The sequence below is a fragment of the Setaria italica genome, chromosome IV, assembly GCF_000263155.2.
Source record: "Setaria italica strain Yugu1 chromosome IV, Setaria_italica_v2.0, whole genome shotgun sequence".
Taxonomy (NCBI): domain Eukaryota; kingdom Viridiplantae; phylum Streptophyta; class Magnoliopsida; order Poales; family Poaceae; genus Setaria; species Setaria italica.
The window spans coordinates 6,225,485-6,243,097 of record NC_028453.1 but is presented as its reverse complement, the minus strand read 5'-3'; the positions used below and the strand labels follow the sequence as shown (position 1 = coordinate 6,243,097).

Below are 17,613 nucleotides of genomic sequence, written 5' to 3'. Positions count from 1 at the left end.
CACACGCACGCATTCATCGAGCACATTCCTCCCGTGAGCGCGCGCTACTCCGCGCTCCCGTGCCGCAGCGTGATTACTGCTCGCCGCTCGAGGCCGGGGCTCCGGCGCGCGGAACCCTAGCGCGGGCGCGGAGCTCACCGGGCCTCCGCGCCGCCGCTCTGGTATGGCTGCGGAGGCGGCGGCGGAGCCATGGTGAGGGGCCTAGCGCCGGCAGCGGCGCTCCGCGGCCGCGCGGCCGCCGCCGCGGCGAGGTGGTGCACCTGCCGGCGCGTCGCCGTGGCCCTCTGCCTGGGCAACCTCGTCGCCGCGCTGCTCGTGGCCCGCGCGCTCTACGCGCCCGGCACCTTCGCCTCTGCACCGAAGCGTACGCCGCGTTTCCTCAGCTCGCCGTTACTTACTTCCGTCTGGATGTTTTGATCGAATTAATCAGGCGGTTGAGTTCGTGCCTGTGGTTTTAGGCGGGGAGGCGAGGTATTCCAGGGAGCAGATGAGGTGGGTGGAGGAGTCGATCCGGATTCGCCGCGCTGCCGAGCCCGCCGAGCTCATTGAAGCGGTATAAGCCTGTTATGCAGCAGAACTTTTGTGCTTGGAATTCAATTTGTTCAGGTGTTTTGTTGTGGTGGTGATCTGAAGCCTTTTGGTTTGTTTTTTTTTTCGCGTTGGGTGTGTGAGAAGGTTGAGAAACTGCGCAGGGCGTTCGTGAGGGAAGAGAAGAGGCGGAAGGAGCTGCCGCTGGAGCTGAAGCAGAAAGTTTCGCATGAGATTTTGCAGAGGCTGCGTGATTTGGGGGAGAATCGCAATACCACCGAACAACGAGGTCTGTATTTTTGCCGTCGTTTGATTTGGCACTAGTACTAGTAGTTCGGTCTTATTTAGTTGACTTGCTACCAAATTGGAATTGTTGTCCGGTGCATCTGGATGTCTGCACTACCCTTTTAATACTGCGGTTGGAATGTTGTGCTGCTCTATGATTTGGAGTCATGTTGCTTGACTTCATGACTTGCTTCGGTTGACCATACCTACGTGGGTCTCGTCAGTTGTGCCATTAACTAATCTGGTGCTTTGTTAGGCTCACATCTACCAGCTCTTGGTTCTAAAAGTTACATTAAGATGGATCTTAGAGCTGATCATTTTCTTTATAGGTCCTTTCTTTACTTCAAGCATTCTCATGTTTCTTGATTTCCCTTCTACTTTTTTAAGCAATTTCACACAGAAACAGTGTAGATTGCATCCATACTTTTGAAAACAGTGGGCCATATCATTTCTGTGATACCCTTTGAAAGGTTAGGCCAAAAGCTATCTTCTGGGTTCTTTCAGCTTACATTGGCAAGAGTGTTTTTTCAGCATTTCATGGACTTGCCATTCATAATGCTGCTTCTTTTATGTGTCTTCTTGTCCTCACTGTACTTTTCCTGTAAGTTCTGTTTGTATCTTGAACCTAATTGGTTGGCAACAAGCCGAAGCGCAATTTCCTTTGTTTTCCCTTTTTAGTTTTTTTTAAAGAAGTGAGGGCTTTATAGGCTAGACAGTTAGACAAATCTGAAGTTATTTATTGGTTGTGCATTTAATCTGTAGAAGTTTGTGCTGCTTTTAGTTACAAAATTAAACTTATGTAGTGTTAGTCATGATCTATTTTTTTTTGTATTTGCTAGCCTAAAATTGAACCTTTTCTTTCCATTTTTCTAATATATACCAGAAGCTGTAGAGTCATGGCGTGTTGAGAAGCTTAAGTATATCAGAAGTTCATCAACTCAGAATTTATCTAATTTTGGCCTCTCCGGTGAAGAATCAAGTACGTGAGCTTGCTTGAAGTTACATATGATAGTATGATGACATATCTGTACTCGTTTTAGATGTTTATTTCATCACCTATAATGCCCTATGATTCAAAATTTAGGGATGTTAAAGCGAGCCTTGGATTTTAACTGGCGAATGCTATTGGAGGACATTGGTCTTTGGATACCTCCCACTGTCCATCATATTGAACATGATGACAAGCCGGAGAATGAACAAGAAGGTTATTTCCTTTACACTGTTCATGTTGCTAGCATTGTTGATTATGTCTTACGGATCATTAATGGTTACCAAATTGTGCGGTAACTTTGAAATTGCTCCAAGAAACATTTGAATAATGGTTCTTGATTGGTGTTAATGTTGCAGAAGAAGAGATAGTACCTGGTCCACCTTTGCCCCCTGAATGCAATGCTGAACTGCATACTGATTATGGTGGCACTGCTGTTAGATGGGGCTTAACACACCACAAAGAAAGTGCTGCAGATTGCTGTCAAGCTTGTATAGATCAGGCTAAGAGGGCCAAGCCAGGAGCTTTGAAGTGCAATATTTGGGTTTACTGTCCATCTGAGTATGGATGCTACTCGCCAGACAAATATGAACACAAACATCAAGAATGCTGGTTGAAACAGGTATTTCCTGTCATCTCTGTACATCTAAGTATTTGACTATTAAAACAATGGGCCTAAGGCTAGTTGTGCACATCTGATGATGTTAGCTCACTGTTACCCAAATTATCCTGTTTCCTGGAGTGTCAATTCCAAGTTGTGTTATGTCCTTTGCATATATGATTATATGATATAAAGGCCCCTGGTATTGGTTTACGGTTTATTAACAATGGTAGGACACATGAAGTTGTAGTTACTGGCTGCCAGGGGCGGAGCCGCTGGATCGTGCTGAACTTCTCTAATTTAAGCCACCTGGCTGTTCTAGGTCACAGTGAAAAGTCGCCTGGTGTTCAGTTTTTTCTTTTACTTGATAAAACTGTATCGTTCAATTACATATTCAGTATGTCTGGTATGATACAAATTGTTGGTGCTACAACATGTTTGTGTTGCCTGTTCCAGTTGGTCTGTTTTTTTCACCTTTTTTTTCTCAGGTGGTCCATTTTGGCTGAATTCATCACACAAATAGTTGCTCGTTGGAGGAAACTTAGATTATGCATAGAACACAGAAGTTGATTCTCTCTCCATTTTATACATCTTGGTGATGTAATGTTTGTACATGATGGTCTGAAATTATAGAATGCTATTTTTAGTTCTTTTGAATTTGTTCTTTTATGACTTGGCATACATATTTGTGATTTCAGATTTTTGATCATGTGAGCAAATTTGATTAATGTCATTCTGTTATATGGATAAAATATCTCTTTATAGATACTTAATAGTGACATGCTGTTATTTGAACTCTTCCTTCCAAATGAAGCTTCATTCTTTTTATGTCTGATCCTATTTAGTCATGAAAATACTGGACTACTGTTATTCCGGTCATATGTACATCCGACTACATCATGAGAATGGATCTTGTTCTACCTGACAAGTAATTTCATCTGTATTGGTTTGTTTTTCAGGCAGACCACCCTAAATTAAACTTCAAAGACCGTTACTCTGAGCCGTACCGAGATTCTCATCCGACTGCTCCTGTCGTTGTGCCATGGATGTCAGGTGTCATCAGTGCATGAGCTGCCTGCCTAGTGGCCACAAGAGCTCATTTCCAGTATGCAACCTCACAACTGAATCCCGTACATTTTTCGCGAGCTCGGGAAACCATTTTGTTCTTTTCATTCTTTAGTAGTATTTAGGCTAGTCTGCCTGATAGCTGAAGTTAGTCTGATCTGGTGGTAGATTTTTGAGTTATGCTGGTGGATTACTCAAGAAATTACACGAGTTAAGTAATTCTCTTGTTTCTCTGCCCCATACTCTATTCCCCCCTAAATATGATAATATTCTGTAACTGCTCTTGCTGCCAAGAGCTGGTTGATCATGGAAATTTGCATGTCTGTCTGATTTGAATGGGAGAAAAGTAACCTCGGAAGCCATTTTCTTAAAAGTGAGTTCATCTAATCATATAATAATTTATTCTTAAGTGTGTGTTTATGTTTGGATGGTGTCCAGAACTTGCTACACCACGATTTCTTAGGTGGATATTTGGTTCTCTATCACAACTCTCTGTGTCTACGGCTTGTCTCACATCTTGGGCATAGTTTGCCAGAGATGTGTCGCAAATCGTAATGCATGTACATCAACCAAACATGCTCACAACTTTTCTATTGAAAACTGAGTAAACTGGCTAATGCAAACAGGAGCACAGGAAAGCTTATATCATCCCAAACATTGGATCACCACTTCATTGATTGCAATTTGCAACTGTTCTCATGAAACTTGATGGAGTTCAGATGTGGGAAGGATATGAGGCGGTCTGCGGGCAGGACTGCGTGTTCATGGCTGACTTGTGCAGAGGAGATGGAGGGATTTGGGTAAAATTGACAGTGCGACTGTTCCTTACATTCTAACATTCTGCTTGCTGGATCTTGATATCTGCACCTGTCTACGGAATTGGCGTTGCCCCAAATACAGAGAGTTTTTCCCCAGAATATATTTATATTTTCATGCTTAGGCTGCAACAGACAGCCAGATTGTATATGTAAAAACGCGGCATGTCCTCTTGGCCCTTGGTCATCTCCTCCCAAAAAAATCTACAAGAAATTCAGGTTTTGTTTGGAATAGAGTATTTTCAAAGAAATTTTATAGGAATAAGGTTTTATTGGTTTCTCTTCCTTGGCGACGTTCGAGAAAACACGCGCTCTAATGCCGTCATTTGTCATTATCGGGTGTGCTCCAGAGAGAAGATGTGAAGTTTTTTTTTAAAAAAAAAGCATGGCTGACAGGAGAGAGAACAGGACTCGCAAGAATCCACGAATTGGTACGTGTGCGGTGTGCTTAATTTTCTTTTAACAGGTTTGCATCCATGATCCATGTGATGTGGAATTAATGTAAGTGTTGCAAATTCAAAAAAAAACAGAGAGTACAGTTCAACTGTATGTAGTGGCCCATTTGCGATGCTACCCAGGCCATAATGTATCAAGGCCCACTATGAGAACACAACTAACTGTTTTTGTGCATGGACCGTGTGGAGAACGGAGGGTGTGGCCCATGTTTCAACGACTCCATCGAAGCAGCACGTCCCCTTCGGCCATCCCCCCTCCCAAGAAAACCTGAAGATATTTTGGTGTCCAGCGGACAAGCCATTTGGCCCGCGGCCGTTGCCACTTGCGAGACCGCACGAATCGCAAAGCAGGAGACCGGCCTACGGAGACCGTCGATGCCCGCCCCCGATTCACACTCTGGAACCTTCTGCCCCCTTGGCTCCCAAGGAACCTCCAGCTATTTAAACGCCCTACCACTCACTTCCGTCGCTGTCAAGGCATTCCTCGCAGCGCACCGCTAGAATCCAAAATCCCAATCGCAGGGTAGAGAGAGAGAGAGAGGAGGGAGCGAAGAGAGAGAGGGAGATCCATCCATGGCTTCCTTCGTCGTCTTCAAGGGTGTCCCACTGGCCGGCCTCGTCAAGGAGCTCCCCGCCGCGCCGTCCGTCGCCGCCGCCAATGGTGCCCCGCTGGCCGGCCTCGTCAAGGAGCTCCCCGCCGCGCCGTCCGTCGCCTTCAAGGGGGTCCCGCTGGCCGGCCTCAAGGATCTCCCCGTCGCGCCGTCCGTGTCCGTGCCCGGGAACTCCGACTTCTCCGCCCGCCGCCTCCTCAACACCAAGGGCCACTACTACGACGACGAGAGCACCACCACCGAGGAGCCCAGCGGCGCCGACTACAGCCGCCGCGCGCTCAGCTTCTCCGTCCCCAAGCTCTTCTCCGGAGGTAACTACCGCCTCGCTTTTGGTCTTACTTTCCCCTTGTTTGCTTTAACCTGGCGAAGCGAGACAGAGCACTGATGATTTGGGGTTTTCTGCAGACGCGCTGGACGTGTTCCGCGAGCCGATGAAGCTGACCCAGCTGCTGTCGCTGATGGAGAACGGCGGTGCGGCGTCCAGGACCGGCTACTCCGGGCACGGGTGGTGGGTGTCGAAGGAGGACGACGACGCGCTGCAGCTGAAGGTGGTGATGCCGGGGCTGGGGAAGGAGCACGTCAAGGTATCGGCGGAGAAGAACATCCTGGTGGTCAAGGGCGAGGGCGACAAGAACCCCGAGGACGGCGACGACAAGGGCCTGGCGAAGTACAGCCGCCGCTTCCAGCTCCCCGCAGAGGCCTTCAAGATGGACCAGATCAAGGCGGAGATGAACAACGGCGTGCTCAAGGTGACCATTCCCAAGATCAAGGACGAGGAGCGCAAGGACGTGTTCCAGATCAAGGTCGAGTAGGGGTGGGGTTCGAATCGGTTCGTCCAGGTCTCGTAGTTGCAGTCCCTATCGTAGTTGCTGTTGCAGTGCCCTAGTAGTAGTTTACTGGAGTAGTCTTTGCTGATGGAGAGAGATTGCGAACAAGAGGGGGAGGCGTTTCTTTTTGGTGATGGTGTTGTCTCGTGCCTGATGTCTGAGGCGACATGTTTACCTTTCTGTTCGTCCTGCAGAGTTTAATTTCTTGGATGGTGATGGTCACTGATGACCTTGTTATGAATTTTTAATGGTAATGGAATCTGCAGTTACTGATCGGCATCTATCTGTGCGCTTCCTGTTCTTGTGGATTATTGCATTGCTCTTCCTTTGCGAATTTGTGTGTTGACGCTGGCTAAATCTGAACTTGTTGATGGTCCAGACTTGATGGGAAATTGCAGCGTGCAACCTTTCCCTGTGCATCCTGTTGAGTTTCTTGGATGGGTGGTGATATCAGATCTGTCATGAACTTTCGTGTCAAATGACATCCATAGTTACTGTAATCTATGCCTGTATCCTGTTCTTGTGGGTTTCCTGCAGTGCTCATCGATTGCTAAATTGTGTGTTTATTCTTTGTTAAGTCTGAACTTGTCTATCATTGGTTAAATCTGAACTTGTTTGTTCTTTGTTAAATCTGAAATTGTTTATAGTTTGCCTCTGAGTAAGCATAATGATTATGAACCAGGGAGGCGATTTAGCAAAATTCTCAAATTGTGAAGGAAATGTTGTCTGTTTGTAATAAACATGTGAAGGCGAAAAGCATTACCTCAACTTATAGTTTCTGTAACTGAAACCATGACTGAACGAAACCTTATTTGTTTCCTATATTTGAAGGTTAGAAAAGCATGTTATTTTCTACCAGAAGGTCCCTCTATTTTATTTGTTCTTTTTGGGTCTTTAGGACACTGAGAATAACATGAAGCCTGGATCAATTTAAGAGTTTGAGAGGAAAGATGTAAAATACAGGGAACATTTAAAGCATCTTAAGCGGAAGATAAAGTATCTAGAGGACAATGCAGGCAAGGCAATACTTAAGTGGTTTCAGTTGTAATTAGGGGGTGTTTGGATACGAGGTGTTAAACTTTAACAGTGTCACATCGGATGTTCGGATGCTAATTAGAAGAACTAAATATGAGCTAATTATAAAACTAATTGCAGAACCCTGTGCTAATTCGCGAGACGAATCTATTAAGCCTAATTAATCCATCATTAGCAAATGGTTACTGTAGCACCACATTGTCAAATCATGGACTAATTAGGCTTAATAGATTCGTCTCGCGAATTACACTCCATCTATGCAATTAGTTTTGTAATTAGCCTATATTTAATACTCTTAATTAGCATCCAAACATCCGATGTGACGGGTGTTAAACTTTAACACTTGGTTGCCAAACAGGCCCTTAGTGTAGCTGAAGCAAAAAACTTATGCTCCAGAAACACATCTACTTAGCCTATTAATTTGATTCTGTGAGTCATTAATTAGATATATGACTTTCCAGTTTTTGCTCATTGCATTTGTACTTTATCGCTTGCTTTCAGCATGATGGAGCTCAAGCAGAATTAACTGATGCTCGAACCCAGATGGAAAACGAAAGAGGTTAAAACAAAGGGTTCATACATTGTGGAGCTTCAATAAAAAAAATAGAGAAACACCAGATCGAAAGCATCTGAAGGTCGCAGAATTGAACAGACAATACAACTTTCTTTACATATAATTTGAGTACAAGAAGTATATAACGCAAATGGCGCAGCCTGATTTCAAACTGGTTTCAAGGCAAATGTTCTTTACATGCATCAGATTCACTAGACTGATCAACACCTAACAAGCTCCAAACAACATAGAACATGACGAATACATTATTCAGTGCCACAGAAAGTACAGCTGAGCTGAGTTACATGGATGGCAACACACCATGCCTTATTCTACCCAAGTTTCCTTCCTCGGTTCTTCTAGGTCTTCAGTAACTTGTTTTGCTCCCTTTTCATCTTCCTCGCCACCATTGGCCTGCTACTCTGCTTTCAAGAAGAGCCCAAGTAGCCTCTGCACCGGGCTGCCACGACCGGGAACACGCCGTTCAGAGGTCACAGCGTGCTCCACCTGGGTGATCCCCAGCTGCCTCAACTGCATCGGGTGTATCCAGTCGCTGATCGGCGTCGCGTTCCTCTCCTTCTCTTCCAGCTCTTCATAGGCTCTCTTCCTCTCCGGATTGCTCTGCCTGCGCTGCATCTGACGTCCCTTGGCGATGATGTCACGATACTCGGCCTCAGAGAGAGGGGTCTTGCGATCTCGTGCAGCCGGCTGCTGCTGTTGGGAAATGCTGATGACACTCCCATCACTGGCAGATCCTGATGACTTGATACTTCCTATTGGGCTATTCACGGTTTCAGCAAACTTCTCTGGTGCAGGAAGGGAGGTGCCGCCGCACTCTTCTTCTTCTATCTCGCCGTCTTCAAGTAATGAACTGCAATTGCTGCTGCTTCTTGGGTTGTTCTTGGTATCCTGTTCAGTTAAACACGGTGATGAACACAGATCAACTGCCACGGGCTTGGGCTGCTTGGTAAGATCATCAGTCTTGGGAAGAACAGCAGGGGCCGGTCTGCTTGTCACGCTCTCATCGTCAGAGTCGGAGTCGCTGCTGTCGGAGTCTGACGAATCGCTGCAAGAACCTCCAGATGAGCAGCCGCTGCTGCTGGAGGATCCAGAAGAACTGCTAGAACTGCTGCTGCTGGAGGATCCAGAAGAACTGCTAGAACTGCTGCTGCTTGGGCTATTTCCAGTTTCAGCAAACTTCTCGGTTGCAACAGGGGCGGCGCCGCCGCATATGACTTTCTCATCTGCTATCTCATCGTCTTCGAGTGTTCGTGCCGGTGAACAAAGAACCTTGCCTGCCGCCACGGGAGAGGCGTAGCTGCACGTGCCAGTAGCGACATCGTAATCCCCCTCCTCGACGATCTCGCCATCCTCATGTTCACGCGGCGACGAGCAACTAGTGGATCTGGACGCGTTCGTCGACGCCTCCTTCTGGTGCCTGTGCTTCTCTTCAGCGAACTCATCCAGCAACTTCCTCAGCTCGAACAAGGCAGAGTGCCTCATGGATCCGATGTCGATCTCCATCTCGCCGCTGTTCCTGTCTTCGTGGCCGGTGCACTCCTTCTTGAGGAACTCGAGGATGCGCGCCGGCATGTCCTCCGAGAGCAACGACACTTGGGTGGCCAGGTTGGAGATCTCATCCGCCGACATCCTGGGCTTGACGACCGCCGCAAGAGGCATCATCCTCCTTCTCTTGGTGGCCAGGTTAGAGATCTCGTCAGATGACATCCTGGGCCTGACGACCGCGGCAAGAGGCATTGTCTTCCTTCTCTTGGCGCTGCTTGGGCGATCTGCCTCCATGGCCGCAGGGCGGGGTTCCGCCGCCAAGAAACGCTCGTCCTTGCCGCGGCGAGGTGCGGCGCGGCCGTCGCCGATGGTCTTGCCGGCCAAGAGCTCGGCTTTCCTGAGGATGCCGCGGAGCGCCTCCATCTCCTCGCGGAGCCTCTTCTTCAGCATCAGGCGCGGATCGGGATTGCAGAGATCGGCCGGAGCGAAGTCCATCATCTTCGCGCCGAGTTCGTCGCGCGCGACTCGGCGATGGCCAGCAGCGCCGCGGCGCGATTCCTCCGCGCGGTTCCGCGACGGCGCCCGGGCCTTGAGATCACCGGGCATCTTCGTCGAGACGGTGGGCCGCCTGCTTCCGCGGCTCGCACAGCGCAAGAACGGTGGCGGCGGCGGACGACGTCGCACGTGGCGCGGCTGAGGGGGAGAGTGGGGGATGGGGACGTGAGACGTGGGTTGAAGTCGCCCCCACCTCTGATCTGCCTTATAAATAGAGTGGAAGCAGTGAAGCGCGTCTCCGACACAAGCAGATGATTTCGAGTCGGAAACGAACAGATTTGGAAAGTGCTAGCTTGGCTATCAAGGAAGAAAAGAAATCACGTGCTATCGACTGTTTCGATCCACGGAAGCCAGAGTCGGATTCGGAGAATGAGGTGGAATCTCACTGCCCAAATCCTTGTCTGCCCTGTAATTCTTCAGAGGAATAGATGAAACTAGTAGATGCTCGAGTATTTTGTGGAAGAAATCCACTCAATTTTTGGGGAATAAGAGATGTCCGGAGATGCTCACCTTCTTCAATCTTCACCTCCGGCAAGAATCTCCGGCGAGCAATTAGGCTTCTGTGTTGTGCTGGGGCGACACCGGTTTCAACCAAGGTGGTGCGCTGGCACCTGGGTAGAAATTTCTTCTCAGTAGTAAGAAGCTCATTTTTACCACTTTAAGCAGCTAAAATCGTTCAAGTATTCAGTTACGTGTTACTGCCATATATTTGCTTCTAGCTTAAGTCCACACATAATAATGTTCGAGTGAACGATAACTCGCAGAATGAACAAAAGTACATGAAAATCAATGATGATCTCGATTTGACTTCTACCCGTATCGGCGGCATGCTGCAAAACTGGAGATAATTCGTCTATTGCTGATGAAGAAAACGAATGAAAGGTCATCTGAAGATAATGACACCACGCCTCACAAGCTAAGTCTAAAACAACCGAGGATAATTAAGCAGTCCAGGTATTGCTGTGCGAGATCAGGACATCAGGCGCGCATGGTTGTCAGCACCTGACGTTCTGACAAGCTTGCCGAGTTGCAAAGAACTGAATAACATACATGCAGCACCATGTATCCATGGTTCATTTTCACGATCGAAAGGACAAAAAAAACAACAGAGTACTTGAACATTCTTTTTCAAGCTACAGAGGAGCACATATTACAAAAGAATATGTAGCCAAGACATCAGAAGATCTGATGTACCAGAGAAAAATAACAAAATATAAGAAAACGGAAAACTCAAAATCTCTGACACTCCATATACATCTTGTTTCGTAAAGTTGTCTTTAAATGAACCGACTTGTGAAATCGAAATCAAAGCATGAACCAATCTAAAAACGGGGAAGAGAAGCAACTCCATCTGATGACCACAAAATTAAGATCGCAGCAAAACCATCCACACTTTTACTAATATAGGCAGTGTGGATAAGCAAGATACGAGTAGCTGTCGAAGACTCCAAGTTGGGCAACCACAATACCCGCACGAAGTACACCACCTCTCAAAATCTCCGAAACGATGCCTCCACCGAGGAAACAACAATGGTCACTGCCGCCACTGCCCGCTAGGACAAAGTTTTCACCTGGAGACTTAGTGATGGTGTGGGCTTGAGACAAAGTGATGACGCCCTCAAGAAGGAAAATGGCACCCAAAGGCATCGTCGCCACCACTAAGGCTAGCATGACTTTCGCCATCGCACCCTAGCCCACCACAACACAGCCTCAAAGGTCGACGAAACGTGTCCCATACCACGCCATCGCCGATCATTGGAGGCTGAAGCACCTGAAACCCGACGTTAACGAAGTGCATCCCATACCACACACGCCGCACAGCGAGGTTCTTGAGCACCTGTTGCAAGCACGATGTCCGTGAATGTAATTACCAAAGTCCACGTTGTGCCATCAGCAACCGACCAGCCAGCCTCCCCAATAAGGTTGAGCAGATCCATTCACGCGACCATCGCACCAACCAAGCGAAGAATCAAGCTGAGCCGCCATGACGCCGTACACGGAGAGAGCAACCAACCCCGCTCCAAGCGCAAGGCTATCGGTGCTAGATCCACACGAAGTAGATCTGAGCACCTGATGACCAGCGCCACGAGGGGGAGCTGTGCTGTAGCGCCTGCAGCGGACCAGCTTCCCCAGCAGGCCCTAGTTGCCGCACCTGCAGCCCACCGCTTGCGCCCCTTTTGGCGTGTAGAGAAGATGATGGCGGCGGCGGCGAGCCGCCCACCGCTGGCCACGCCCACGAGCGGCCACCGGCACATCCTACTATTGTAGATTCAGCTCGGGGGTCGCTGAATCCAACCTCACCGGCGATGGATCTGCAGCCTCTTCGAGCCATCCCACCCTGACGTGTGAGACCTGCTCTAGCTGAGATGCCTTGCCGTCACCTTCCTCGCCAGCCGCTGGGCTTCCGTGACCTGCTCGGGCAGCGGCGAGGAGAGAAGGAAGAGGGCGGGGGCTTGGAGGCGACGCAGGTTCATTTCCTTTTAGTTTCTACCTAATTTCTTCTACCCCAAGCCCTTCGTCAGTAATGCATCGCTCATTTGCCATCTCCTCATCACCATTGTGTTCACTCCCCCATCCTCTATCTTTCTTCTTCAAGGCAACATGGTAGTGTGGTAGTGATGAACAGATATCCTTGTGGGCCATGGCTAGGGATGAATATGGATGTCTGAAAATCCGAATTATCCATATTCATATCCGCCTAAAACGTTAATATGGATATCCGTATTTGTATTTGATTTTAATATGAATGTCAAATGGATATATCTGAATTTGATTTCAATATTTTTCTCCATCCGATTAAAGATTCGTATTAGACAAAAAATATGAAATATCTGATACTATCCGTATTCCTGAAGAGTAAAATACCCATAAAATCATCTAAAACTTATTTTTATGACTAATTACTAATGATGAATGATGTTAACTTTAATATTACTAATAAAGTAATTGTGTACACCATTTCAAGTATTAAAAAGCTATCTATTTGACAAATGACTAATTATGTTAGTCTAATATTACTAGTGATATAGCATGATTTTTTTATCTACTATAAAACCATCAATAAAGCAAATTGGTACTCGATATGACGCTATGTTCCAGGTCGAGTAAGTATCCAAATGCGAATTCGAATTCGAACTATTCGTTTTGTATTTATATCCGATATGATTCGTATTTGTATCCAAATTCGAATTAAAATGTGGTAAATTGTGCTATTCGAATTCGATTCCATGCGTATTCGATCCGAATGCATCTCTAGCCATGGCATGGGCGAGGCGTGGCTTTTGGAAAGAAGAGCAGGAGCCGGGCTGCTTGCGACGCTCTCATCTTCGGAGCCGGAGTCTCTGCTGTCAGAATCTTGCCGCACGAAGATTCAGACGAACCGCTGCTGCTTGGGCTGTTTCGGTTTCAGTGAGCTTCTCTGCTGCGACAGGGGAGGCGTCGCCGCATGTCTCGACGAACACTTCACCTTCCTAAGCGATCTCGCCGTCTTCGAGTGTTCTCGCCGGTGAAAAGAGATCCTTCTCAGTTCTCTGCCCTACGGTAGCTTAGAGGCGACGCCGCTCGCTGCATAGGTCGATGATCAGTTGATCGCATTGTAAATTCGTAATCATCCTCAACGATCTCTCCGTCGTGCTCTTGTTCACGCTGCGGCGAAATCGGTCCGGACGTGTTCGACGCCTCGTTCTGTGCCGGTTCAAGATTATTCTGTTTGCTGCTGTTCAAGTTCTATTTGTGCTGGTTCGTTTAGGAATTCCTTTGTCATAATTGCTTTTTTAGGGCATCCTTTCAATTTTTTGAACTCCAGATGAAACCATTTGTCTCATTTGCTCTCAATAAAAAGCAGAGGTGCTCTCCTTTCCCAAATAAATAAATAAATAAATAAAAATGGCCGAGCTCATCTCACATTTGATTGGGACGTTTGTTAGCGCTGTTAATTGACCCTGAAGTTTCAGCAAGTGGATTTGATTCGATTGAATTTTCTTCCCTTTAAGTAGGACTAGATTGCATGTGGACTTCTTTTATATTTGCATTTTCCTCATATTCCTTTGATTTGATTTGGATATGAATTTTGATGCATATTACCAGGTCTAGGGGCGTTTGGTTCCCTTTGCTTATTTTTAGCACGTGTCACATCGAATATTTAGATACTAATTAGGAGTATTAAATGTAGACTATTTAGAAAACCTATTACATAAGTGGAGGCTAAACGGCGAGACAAATCTATTAAGCCTAATTAATCCATCATTAGCAAATGTTTACTGTAGCAACACATTGTCAAATCATGAACTAATTAGACTTAATAGATTCGTCTCGCCGTTTAGCCTCCACTTATATAATGGGTTTTGTAAATAGTCTACGTTTAATACTCCTAATTAGTATCTAAACATTTGATGTGATGGGTGTTAAAAATAAGCAGGGTGAACCAAACGGGCCGGTCTAACTAGCATGTAGCAGCTCTGACTTTCAGTACTTTAATGCTACTGTTTGTAGGGTATACATATTCTACAGCTGTGCTAGTGCTACATCTCTTGCTGAAAGTTGAAGCTTCGCCAACGCACGTCATAAGCTAAAAATACTGTTTGGTACCTGAAAAGTCTATAAGCCGGCTGAAAATCTGAAATGGCTGATTTGTTGTGAGAGGAAAATACTGTTTAGTAGCTGATAAGCCGGCTGAATAAGCTGAAGCGAACAGCTCCAGCCAAACTGGTGAAATAAAAGGTGTGACACTGCGATCACACCGGACACAGCTAGCACACTCTTCAGTTATAAAACTTGAGGCCAGAAAGGGCACGGCACTTCTCCGCGGAAGCCATCGCTGGTCACCGTGTCCGCCCACCGGCCGCACCCCGGATGGCTTCCCGCGACGCAGCCGCCGACGAGGTCGCCGTCGAGCTCCTGCCGTTCATCCGCCTCTACAAGAGCGGCCGCATCGAGCGCCTCATCGTCGACGACACGGTCCCCGCCTCCCTCCACGACGCTACCACCGGCGTGGCCTCCAAGGACGTCACCATCGACCCCGCCAACAACGTCTCCGTCCGCCTGTACCTGCCGCCGGCGGCGGCCGGCGCCGGCGGCAAGCTGCCCGTGGTCGTGTACTTCCACGGCGGCGGCTTCATGGTCGAGTCGGCCGCCTCCGTCAGCTACCACCGCTACCTCAACGCGCTCGCGGCGCGCGCCGGCGCCGTCGCGGTGTCCGTGGACTACCGCCGCGTGCCCGAGCACCGGCTCCCCGCGGCCTACGACGACTCGTGGGCGGCGCTCGCGTGGGCCGTCGCCGCCGTCTGCGGCGGCTCCGCGCCCGGCGGGACGACGCCGGAGCCGTGGCTGGCCGAGCACGGGGACCCCACCCGGGTGTTCCTGGCAGGGGACAGCGCGGGCGCCAACATCGCGCACAACGTCGCCATGCGCGCCGCCGCCACCGGGGGCCTCCCGGCGGCGATCCGGGGCGTGCTGCTGGTGCACCCCTACTTCTGGGACGCTTCGGACGCCATGGGGCCCGCGCTGGAGGAGCGCATCCGGCGCGAGTGGCGGTTCATGACCGGGAACCCCGGCGCCGCGGTGGACGACCCGAGACTGTCCCCGACGTCCGCGGGGGCGCCGCCGCTGGCGCTGCTGCCGACTGCGCGCGTGCTGGTGGCCGTGGCGGGGGTTGACTTCCTGGCGACGAAGGGGCGCGCGTACCACGCGGCGTTGCTGGCCAGCGGGTGGAGCGGCGAGGCCGAGCTGGAGGACACGCCCGGGGTGGACCACGTCTTCCACCTCGTGCGGCCGGGGACGGAGGCGGCCGAGAAGCTGATGGATCGTGTGGTGGCTTTCATAGCTCGTGCTTGATGGCACGCCAAAGTCCCGATGCGAACTTGCGTGATCCGTGTCAATGTGGAATGTGGATGTGGACAAATAAAGGAGTTGGCTTCAACTTTTTTTTTTGCTTCAACTTTAAAGGGGTGACAAGGTGTTGTTTTTCGTTGGGATTGTCTACACAGTTTTTTATTTCCGTCGGACCAAGATCGAGCGGAATTCCTTCATCTTCTACTTCCCGATCTAACTTCTCCCGCCAGCTTCCTTTTTACCGGTCAAAAAAGAAAAATCTCTCCGCCGGCAAGCCTTCACGGCGTCTCATCCCCACCACGTCCTGCTCCAGCTTTTTGGCGTCTTTTGCAGCTAAATTCATGACCGCAGCCTGCCACCAACTCACCGTAACATCTCCGGCTCTCTCGCTCGATTTGGAAGCTCGCCGAGCGGTGGAAGACGTCCGCTGGGCCGCATTGTCATCAACATCTTTCTTACCTTGCCGCCCTGCCATTGCCACGGGCCTAGGCCAGGGGGCTGTACCCGCCCCTCCCCCGGCCCTACCCGCAGCGGCGTATAAATTTCTGCCAACCCACACCCACCCAAAGGTTTAATTAATCAACCCTCCCCAACCGGCCCCACCGATGCTGAGTTATGCATGGGTTGCTGCGCAGGACAAGGAGCGCTGGAGCAGCATTTTACCCCTCCTAAAATTTTAGCTCCTAAAAGATTTTAGCCAGTTTTTAGGCACATCCTAAAAGTATGTTTGGTTCCACCTCCTAAGGGGGCGTTTAGTTCCCTTTGCTTATTTTTAGCACGTGTCATATTGAATGTTTAGATACTAATTAGGAGTATTAAACGTAGACTATTTACAAAACCCATTACATAAGTGGAGGCTAAACGGCGAGACGAATCTATTAAGCCTAATTAATCCATCATTAGCAAATGTTTACTGTAGCAACACATTATCAAATCATGGACTAATTAGGCTTAATAGATTCATCTCGCCGTTTAGCCTCCACTTTATGTAATGGGTTTTGTAAATAGTGTACGTTTAATACTCCTAATTAGTATCTAAACATTCGATGTGACGGGTTCTAAAAATAAGTCAAGGGAACCAAACGCCCCCTAAAAGTGACTAAAGACAATAATAAAGTGGTAAAATACCCAAGATGCCCTCCCCCCATGCCCCTGCTGTTGGCGCTTGGCCCACCCGCCGCCAGCCCCGGACCGCCCCTCCGCGCTGGCCATCCCGCCGCCAGCCCCGGACCGCCCCTCCCCTCCTCCTGCTGGCGCCATCCCCTCCCCTCGAATCCCGGGCAACCCGCTACCCCTGTTCCTCTCTCTCTCACTCACTCATCTCTTCTTCCTCCTCCAGCCGAGGAAACATCGAGCTGAGCAGAGCCCGTCCGCCGGCCAAATCCCCGGCCTCCGCTCCACCATCTTCAAATCGTCGCCTCCCATGGCTTCCTGACCCCCTCCTCTTCCCCCTCGACCACTCCTTGTTCGCCGCCGTAGCTCCTGACGCCGGGGATGTCAGATCCCGCGGCCGCCATTGCCGCCGGCCCAAGCTCGGGCGCCGCCGCCGAACACCACCTCCCCGACCTCCTCGACCCCAACAAGCAGCCAAAACAGGGTCGTGGTGAAGCCTCGGTGCTCCTGCGCCTATCACCGGTCGCGCCTTGCCATTCCCCACCGCCGGCCAAGGCCACGGCCGGCCATGCGTTGCCGGCTCGTGCCTGTGTGCGTGGGTGTGTTGAGGGTGCTGGGCGGCGGCGGGAGATAGGCGGCGGCGGCGGCGGGCGGCAGGAGATGGGCGGCGGCGGCGGCGGGCGGCAGGAGATGGGCGGCGGCGGCGGCGGGCGGGAGTCGGGCGGGAGAGAGAGGGTAATAAATGAGGGGTAGTGGGGGTCATATCTGATTTTAGGAGGCTTTAGGAGGGGGTGGGGAGGCTAAAATTTCTGAGGCTACTATAAGATTTTAGTCACTTTCTACGTGG

The 17,613-nt window shown here is 49.4% G+C and overlaps 4 protein-coding genes across 5 annotated transcripts; 3 read left to right on the top strand and 1 right to left on the bottom strand.

The window, feature by feature from the left end:
* Positions 1–4,521, top strand: LOC101770149. 2 transcript variants are annotated; one of them, XM_004964833.3, is made up of 8 exons: positions 1–364; positions 459–553; positions 676–817; positions 1,697–1,792; positions 1,898–2,017; positions 2,161–2,423; positions 3,362–3,507; positions 4,094–4,521. In XM_004964833.3, exons 1-7 carry the CDS (start codon positions 190–192, stop codon positions 3,470–3,472), a joined length of 1,002 nt encoding a protein of 333 aa, XP_004964890.1. In that variant the 5' UTR covers positions 1–189; the 3' UTR covers positions 3,473–3,507; positions 4,094–4,521. The 2 variants fall into 2 exon arrangements, with proteins under 2 accessions (XP_004964890.1, XP_004964889.1); XM_004964832.3 differs by lacking the exon at positions 4,094–4,521 and having other exon boundaries at positions 3,362–3,876.
* A 686-nt stretch (positions 4,522–5,207) lies between these two features.
* LOC101769739 (26.2 kDa heat shock protein, mitochondrial) lies at positions 5,208–6,456 on the top strand. Its single transcript, XM_004964831.3, has 2 exons — positions 5,208–5,659; positions 5,754–6,456. The coding sequence occupies exons 1-2, from the start codon at positions 5,311–5,313 to the stop codon at positions 6,158–6,160; spliced, it is 756 nt and encodes a 251-aa protein (XP_004964888.1). The 5' UTR covers positions 5,208–5,310; the 3' UTR covers positions 6,161–6,456.
* Positions 6,457–8,180: 1,724 nt separating this feature from the next.
* On the bottom strand, positions 8,181–9,875 carry LOC101765021 (uncharacterized protein DDB_G0271670). The gene has a single exon (XM_004966709.3). It carries the CDS (start codon positions 9,873–9,875, stop codon positions 8,181–8,183), a length of 1,695 nt encoding a protein of 564 aa, XP_004966766.1.
* A 4,561-nt stretch (positions 9,876–14,436) lies between these two features.
* LOC101769338 (tuliposide A-converting enzyme 1, chloroplastic) lies at positions 14,437–15,830 on the top strand. The gene has a single exon (XM_004964830.3). The coding sequence runs from the start codon at positions 14,676–14,678 to the stop codon at positions 15,654–15,656; it is 981 nt and encodes a 326-aa protein (XP_004964887.1). The 5' UTR covers positions 14,437–14,675; the 3' UTR covers positions 15,657–15,830.
* Positions 15,831–17,613: the final 1,783 nt, after the last annotated feature.